The sequence below is a fragment of the Rhea americana genome, unplaced genomic scaffold (assembly GCF_003343005.1).
Source record: "Rhea americana isolate MKP2758 unplaced genomic scaffold, rheAme1 scaffold_19, whole genome shotgun sequence".
NCBI lineage: Eukaryota > Metazoa > Chordata > Aves > Rheiformes > Rheidae > Rhea > Rhea americana.
In genome coordinates, this window is record NW_028186038.1 from 8,400,880 (window position 1) to 8,408,973 (window position 8,094).

General features: G+C 63.0%; 2 protein-coding genes across 2 annotated transcripts; one reads left to right on the plus strand and one right to left on the minus strand.

Annotated features, from left to right (window-relative positions):
• The first annotated feature begins 6 nt into the window (after positions 1–6).
• Positions 7–1,894, plus strand: CYB561D2 (cytochrome b561 family member D2). Its single transcript, XM_085302542.1, has one exon. The coding sequence runs from the start codon at positions 49–51 to the stop codon at positions 538–540; it is 492 nt and encodes a 163-aa protein (XP_085158668.1). The 5' UTR covers positions 7–48; the 3' UTR covers positions 541–1,894.
• A 755-nt stretch (positions 1,895–2,649) lies between these two features.
• On the minus strand, positions 2,650–8,084 carry TMEM115 (transmembrane protein 115). Its single transcript, XM_085302543.1, has 2 exons — positions 7,152–8,084; positions 2,650–4,178 (listed from the first exon to the last, which is right to left on the minus strand). Exons 1-2 carry the CDS (start codon positions 8,003–8,005, stop codon positions 3,983–3,985), a joined length of 1,050 nt encoding a protein of 349 aa, XP_085158669.1. The 5' UTR covers positions 8,006–8,084; the 3' UTR covers positions 2,650–3,982.
• Between the last annotated feature and the right edge of the window lie 10 nt (positions 8,085–8,094).

Consider the following 8,094-nt stretch of genomic DNA (forward strand, 5'->3'; position numbering starts at 1 on the left):
GCGGCCGTGCCGACGCGGCCGCCCTGCGCCCCGCAGTTCTCCTTCCTGATGACGGAGGCCCTGCTCGTCTTCTCCCCGGAGAGCTCCCCGCTCCGCGCCTTCTCCCGCAAAGTCAAGGTGCGGGTGCACTGGGCCCTCCAGCTGCTCTCGCTCCTCTGCGCCCTCCTGGGGCTCGGCATCATCAGCTACAACAAGCACCTGAACGGCAAGGCGCACTTCGCCACCTGGCACGGCCTGACGGGGCTGCTGGCCGTGCTGTACGCCAGCGGGCAGTGTTTGGGGGGCGTGCTCCTCCTCTACCCCAAGCTGGTGAAGAACTGGACGCTGGCCAAGCTGAAGCTGTAYCACGCAACCTCGGGGCTCGTCGGGTACCTCCTGGGCTGTGCCAGCCTGATGCTGGGCATGTGCTCCTTGTGGTTTACCACCTCGGTGACCGGCATCTCCTGGTACCTCTTGATGCTGTGTCCCATTCTCACTAGCCTGGTTATCATGAACCAGGTGAGCAACGCTTACCTGTACCGCAAACGGAGCCAGCACTGAAGGCCTGGTGTGGATCCAGGCTTTCCTTGTGCGATCCAGCAGGGCCAGGGCTCTGTGGGCGGCTGGACCTGGGAAGCTTCCCGGGGCAGGGGGKTTTCCTACTTGCAGTCTCAGTGCTCTCCTCAGAACTAGATTTCTACCTACCCCTCTGTCATTAGTCCTAGAGTGTCTGTAGTGTCAACCCTGGTCTCAGGAAGCAGCTGCGATGCGCATAACTCATGAGACAGGCACGAGCTGCCTGGCCTGTGCCCACCTTGATGGTGAACAGTCTGCCAGTGCAGGTAACTGCTGGTCCCTGCGACGGCTTGCTGCTTAGCAGAGGACTGCTCGCYTGCCCTGACGCTGGGAACCGGAGGRCTRATGACACCCGTCGCTCGGGATGTCTTCCCGTTTCTTCTTCCCCTACACGGCAGGTTTGTTTTGGAGCGGGCAGGCAAGCTAGGAGCCGTCACATTCCTCAGGGAGCCCCTGCTCGCCTGGGGCTGCGGGCTGCCCGCTTGCCGCGGGGGGCGGCTGAGCAGAGCTGCGGCAGCTCGCAGCCCTGCGGCCGGAGGGGGCGATGGCCGCAGCGGGCACGCACCCCGCTGCGACGGTGGTGGCCCTGGCAGAAGAGCGGCGCAGGGCTGGTGGTTCTGTGCAGGAAGCTGCCGGGCTGAGCTGCGAACCAGCAGTCTGCTGAGGCTGGGTCTGTCCCCGCGGCTGGTACCYCCTCTGGGCCCAGCAGCCCGGCTCTGCTGCATTGCTGGCCGAGCCAGGAAAAGCGTGAGCGCGGGAGGGAGCAGCAGGGTGCCTCTGCTGGCACAGGGGTGGCAGGGAGCTCTCCCCAGCTGAGCAGGGGCTGGAGGAGCCCTGGGGCTCCCTGCAAGGGGGGAGCCCGCCCTGCCAGCCCCCCGCCCCGGCTGGCGGTGCTGCCCTGTGCCTTGGCAGAGCTCCCCTCGCAGCAGGGCGGTGCCGTGCGCTCCTCCGGCGCGGCTCGAGGAGCCGATACTCGGTGCTCAGCGCTCCCCTAGGAGATGAGTCGCGGAGCCCGGCYGCAAAGCGGCCGCGTGGAAGGCGGAAAGCAGCCTCGCCCTGCCTCGCCTGGCCTGCTGGGCACCCGCAGGCCAGCGCAGCAGGGCCCCGCTCCCGCACAGCGCCTCCTCRCCGGCCGGGCAGGCACCGCGAGGCTCCGTCCGCAGGCAGGGTCGAGTGCTGGCTGCCAGGCCCGCGATGCTGCGCCGCAGCGGCCCCAGGGCTCCTGCCTCGATGCGATCCTGTGCTCTCTGCAGGGCTGGAGAGCTGGGAGCAGCTTCCCCGGCTGGGAAATTCCTCTGTATCCAGAGCTTTTATTCAATAAAGATTTCAGGCAGCTACAGCATGGTGGGCGTGCTGATTGCCCTGGGGGGCAGGAGGGAGAGAACGTTCCCCCTCTGAAGCAACAGGTTTCTTACCTGGGGGGGGGATGCACTGAACAAGGCAGCAGCAGGCTCTTCCCAGGGGTGTTTGCTCTGGTGCAGGCCTGAGCTGGCACCAGCTTTCAGCACAGGCACCCGGGCAACCCGCAAACTCCTGAGCAGGGAAAGCGGAGAGGGGAAGGGGACTTGCAGGCTCTTTCTGAGCAACGTGGGTCGCCCTAAACTGCAGGGACCGTGCAAGACCGCGGGGCCAGGGCAGTTCCCCGTCCCGTCTGGCTTTCCAGGCACACGGTTTGGCGTCAGCAAAGGCCACGTCTGTGTCCTCCAGTGAACACATCTTTTCTTGCACTCTTCCCACCTCACCCCTTCCAACCAGCCTACTTCTAAAACCCAGGAGCCAGGCCAATGCTCCAGCCTCCCCTTCCCAGAGGCTGGCACCCTGCTTAAGAACTGAAGYGAGCAAGTTCCCCCCACCTCAACTAAGTGGGGGAACTGAATGCAGCACGTGCTTTGCTACAGCCCGCCGCACGGTGCTGGCGCCAGAGCAGCCCTCAGGCTGGGAAGGAGCCCGGCCTCGGCTCTCCTGCCCCTGTACATGAACCCCAGCTGGCGGCTCAGGCCCCGCAGGCTCCGAGGCCTCCGCCCCAGCCCACGCGCCGGCACAGGAGCCGGGCCAGCAGCAGTGAGGGACTGACTCAGGGACGAGCCAAGAAGCTCTCTTTGAAAGAAATTTATTGATACTGAAACTTCTGTGTTTTTCCTGGTTGACAAAACCTTCTTGTGTGGTCCTTAAAAAAAAAAAAATCATGACACCATCGACCCACATCCCAGACTGGGAACTGCCCAGGGGATCAGGAGCTGGCACAGCTGGCTGGGCTGGCTCTTCAGGGAAGCTCTTCCAGGGAGCCTCCCCTCCATCAGGGAAAGTCCATCAACACAGAGGAAGGAAAACAGAAGGGGGAGCCCATATTCTACCCGCAGGAAATAAAACCTGGTGCCAGGGGAGGCAGCGAGCGCCCCACTGTAAAAACTAATTCCAGCTTCTAGTATAATCTGACAAACGGATTAGTCGAGCAGCAGCTGAGGGCACTGGCTCCTTCCAGAGGGGTTGGCTTCCAGGGATATAAATCACTGCAACGGAAGAGGAAGGAGAAAAGAAAACCAACACCACAAAATGAAGCCCCTCTCAGACCTCTAGGAAAAGTCTGGGGTTGATTCCTGTTCCATGCACTAACTGCAAAGCTGAGAGCAGACAGCCCTGGCCCCGAGCGGGAGCTCTCGCCAGACCACTGCGGCAGCAGGAGGTGCTCAGCAATTTTACCTTCCTTCTCAACWGGCTTCTCAACCTCCGGCCTGGCAAACCTCTAACCCAGGAGTGATCACGGCAAGCTCCTGCCAGAGCACAGGGGAGGGTCAGTACAGGACAGGGATTTGGAAAAGAAACCCACAAGCCCTCYCGTTCCTCAGATCAGGAAGAAAAGAAACTTCAGAAAGGAGAGAAAGAAGTTTTGGGTGCTCTGGACAACCACCATTACGAAAAAAGAAGCAAGAAAGTGCTCTCTCACTTGCTGATTTTGCTCCTGTGGGCGCCGCAAGGTTACTTTGTCAAGCGCAGAGGCCTCAGAAAAGGGAGCCTATCTGTTGAGCACGGAACAAATCTGAGGCTGGATCGACCCAGTGTCTCCCTCCCGGAAAGAAAGCCCCCGCCGCCTGCAGAGACATCCACCTCTGCGTGGCTGCCGTGGTGCGTGGGCCTGAACTGCGGGGAGTGGCCTCGAGAAAGCCCCGTCCTCAGAAAGGGAGGCAGCGAGGTCCTCTCCGAGGCGGCGGCGGCCGGCTCCTTCGGCCGGCGGCCGGCTGCCGCCCGGTGCTAGCCGCGCGGGGCGAGGAAGCGTTGGAACGAGGTAGCCCCCTGCCTCTGCCGCGGGAGGAGTCCTGCTGCCCGCAGGCAGCGTCCCGGGGAGCAGACGGTGCTGTGAGAAGACACGAGGGTAGTTAGCAGCTCTCCGACACAGGCGGGGGAGGAAGGGAGGCGGTGTGTTCGCAGGTCACAGCTGGGATGGGGCATCCTCAAAAGTGATTAGGCTGGACTCCTGGCTGGTTCCTTTCMCTGCCGCGCTGGCGTTGGGGAGCAGCGGGCTCTCTGCCTTCCCTGCTTCCTCCTCCTCATCCTCCATGCTGGGCCACGCCGCCTGGTCCTCCACACGCTTCAGTCGCTCATTCAGGGCCTTCAGGGCCAGCTGCCTGCAGAGCAAGGACACGGGCAGGGTTAGGCTGTGGGCCTCGGGCACAGCGGCAGGCACTCGGGGTCAGCCCCCTGCCTGGCAGCACCGGGGTTAACCAYGGCCACAGACACAGGGCTAAGCTCCCCAAAACCGCCCAGCGCAGCCCCCCACCGGCGCCAGGCTGGGTGCACAGATGCCCCATTGCTGTCTTCCCACCTCCCAAGTCGTTTCACGTGGCCTTTCTTCCCCATAGCCAGCAGCTACCCCACTCATCCCCGTGGCCTGCTGCCCAGGGGCAGGCAGGAGACGGCTGGGGCAGAGCAGGCTACGAGAGCCCGACAGGTCGGAGACCGGAGAGATCCCGGAAACGGCAGGGCACGTTGCAGGGATGACTGCATCCCTTGTTAAAGGTGTCTCCGCTGCCTCTCGCCCAACACAGGCCGTGGGAAGCAGTGCCGCTGCCAGGCCACGGACAGTCGTCTCCTGCCGCCCTCAGCTTGGGGTGAGAGTCCTTGCAAAGCGGGTAGAGGGCAGACGAGCAGAAAAACCGCCGCAAACAAGAAGCTSAAGAGAGCAACGGGACAGAGACCTCCCAAGAAGGAACCATTACTCGATCGAGAAATCTAGCCCATGCCCTGACCTCTCGAGGCTGGCAGAGAGGCCCAGCACCTCCTGAGGGCTTCTGAAGCCAACAGAGTTCAACACAAGCCAAGGGCCCGGCACGTGCTCAGCGCTGCTTGGGCCCTCGCGCCCTGCTTCYTGCGCTGCGCTGGAGCGCTCTCCGGCACCGGTTCCAGTTGTGATGGGACAACCAAGCACCTTGCAGCTTTTGAGCGTCACTGCTGATGGATTAACCGTGTGCCAACCTCCCTCGCTGAGAAAGGAGGCGATCTGTCAACTTGCCGGGGGGCAGCCGCTCCGGCGGAATGACCCAAGGGGAAAGGGAACTGGAGCTCGATCAGACCCCATTCACCCAGCACCTCCGCTCTAAGGCCACCGCTCACACGAGCGCTGGGCTTGCAAGAACTCACCTCCGAGCGCCTGGCCCAGCCGAGGCCCCACGTAGCTCAGCAACCCTAGGCCCTCACAGCTTCACCAACCCTCCTGCAGGACGTGTAAAGCCCTGAGGAACTCTCTGCCCGAGCGCTACCCAACTGCAGGAACCCACCAGCACAAGCTGGGAGCGCTGCTTGAGGCCAGCCAGCCCCTCCCCGCGCCAGGAAGGCGGCCGCGCTCTGAGCCCTGGGCTGCAAGCGAGCAGGAGGCGTCACCACCAGCGCCGAGCCGGCTTTCGCCATCGCCGAGCTCTTCTTAAGCACCGCTCTGCCGCACCGGCTCGCACGGGGAGCGAGCCCTACAGCTCCGCAGACGAGCGGCAACGCTACCGTTTTGCCCCAGGAAAAGCACCTGTGCRCACACTGCCAGTCCCGCCGCTGCCCGAGGATGCGCAGGGCGCTGCAGTGGCGGCCCAGAGGCGAGGAAGCCAAACCTCTGCCCTCTGTGGGTGGCCGGTCTGCAAAGGCTGTCCGCACCGGGCTGCGGGCCACCGGGCCCCACAGCAGCCTCCCCTCTCGCTCACCCTCAAGCCCAGGGTGGGCAAGGTGCTGTGCAGATCCAGCTCCTTCCTGGCAGGAGCAAGAGAAGGTGAAATYTGAGAAAGCCAAAGGCGTCTGGGGCACAGACTGTGGCCTGAGAGCGAAGGCAGAGCCCACAGCTCCACACAGCGGGTCGTTCTCCTGCCAAAACACTTGTAGGGCTTGGAGCTGGGGGGATACGGGCTGCTCCAACAGAGACCCCTGACACGGAGGGGACAACCCCACACCTCGCGCTTTGCCAGCCGCTCACAGCTCTGCGACGGGGCAGCCGACACGGGGTGGGGGAGCGCTGGCCCGCAGGCTGTTTCTGGGMGCAGGCTGCCATGTGCAGCTAGGACGGGCCTCGCGAGCCCCGAGGACCTTCAGCTGCTGGCCTTGGGCAGGCACACACAGACGACTCGCGCCCGCCCCAGGCAGGGTGCCTCCCCTCCGAACACAGGGGGAAAGGACAAACCGCTCCCCACGGCCGTGGCCGCACAGGTGGGGCGTGGGGGATGGCAGAGGGCCAGGGCACGCTGGTCTCCCCAGCGCATCACCCTGCACAAGGCTAAGTGCCACCTCTCTGCTGCTGCCCACTTCCACGGCACTCTGCAGCCAAGCTGAGGCAGCAGACGCGTTCGAACAAGCCAAGCAGTGTCAGCCRCTCTGGCTGGGGCTGGGGGGAGCTGGGGTTTCCTCAGTGCCCACCTCCCCCAGCCTGGGACTAACCTGACTGTAAGAAAATGTTTCCGCTCCAAGACTACACATACAAAGTCCCCTTGGCACGTGGTGTACTCAAACACTGTCAGACYGTGCAAGGGTCGCTCCGAGAAACTGGGGGAGAAGAAAGGTGCAAAACTGGACAGGAAAAAGCAAGGAGCCAAGGCCTTGCCTGAACCTTTTGGTCTTAGAAATGCAACAGCTGCTTTTCCACACATAAGAAAAYCAAGATGTAGGACTGACTCAGCTGATTTCGCTGTCACACTGAGATGAGGGGTGTGGAGAAAGCAGGCAGCACAGAAAAGGGCAACCAGGGTGGGCAAGACCACGAAGCCGGCTACGTGCCGTCCCATCAGCGCCCAGAGGGGCCATCAGGCTCCTCAAAATAAACACGGGCATGTTCATGGGGGCCACGAGCCAGGCGAGCAGGCACCAAGCAACTCCGCCAGAGTTCCCCTTTGCTCCCTCAGCTCCACCACGGTTCTGGGCGGTTCTGCTTTCAAAAGAGCAGGACTGCAACATACCCCCACCGCACACCCACAAACGCTCGCCAACCACAGCCGCAGCACGGAGAAGGCCTCCCCTTAGCACCCTGAACCCAGATCTCCCCAAGTYAGGAGGAGGAGGAGACTTTTAAAACCAATCCTCACAGCCAGCAAACGTATCCAATCCAAGCAGGAAAGGAGGATAAGCAATACCTTCTCCTCTCAGCATCCTGAGGATCCGTTCCTGGCAGACTGATGGTGATGGACGAGGGGGCACCCACATCGTAGCGTTTCACTGTTTTCCGGCAGACTTTTACCTTCACCAAGATGCTGTGCACCAAATTGGCCACCAGACCCACCACTGGCTGCAGGAGCTCTGGGAAGAAAGTGGCAAAGGCGAAGTGGTCTGACATATCTCCACGGCCTCTACTGTGCCGCTGGTAAAAACGGAGATAGACCCAGCTGGAGAGGACCCCAAAGCCGTAAGAGGCCAGTACATTGCTCTCGATGAGGGTGGTGAGCCGCAGAACAGCCAGGAGAAGGAGCAAGAGCATGGGGACAACTTTCATTCTCACTTGGGGCACCTTCAGGACAGTGCTGTCACCCATGGTCTGCTTGAGGGCCACCAAGACTCCACCGAGRAAGCCCAACATGCCGTGGATGCGGACATCAAACAAGTATGAGAGATGGAACGACGCCGCGTAGGTGAGGAAGTAGGCGAAGGCTCCCAGGAGCCCCACGGAGATRTTCACCACCGCAAAGAAGATGAGCAGCTCCAGGGCGCCCCAGAGGGGCTCCAGCAACCTGCCGGCCACCACCACAGTGGCCAGGCTCACCGCCACGTCCCACGCGTGCTTCTCCGCCAGGCTGTGCGTCACCAACGTCCAGATCCAGAAGTTGGGGGGGAAGAGGAAGCCGGGYGTCACGCCCAGGCCGTACACCGTGTCCACGGCAAAGGAGAGCGCGTAGAGCAGCACCACGGCGGCGCAGATGGCCTTCACCACCACGCTGGTGCTGGCCAGCGCGGCCAGGAAGTGCTGCCGGGCCACGGGCAGGTACCGGTTCATCTTTCGTCCCTACCTACCCGGGACCCTCCGCCACCGGCGCCGCGGGGAGGCGAACGGCCGCCCGGCGCGGCCCGGCCCGGCCCGGCCCG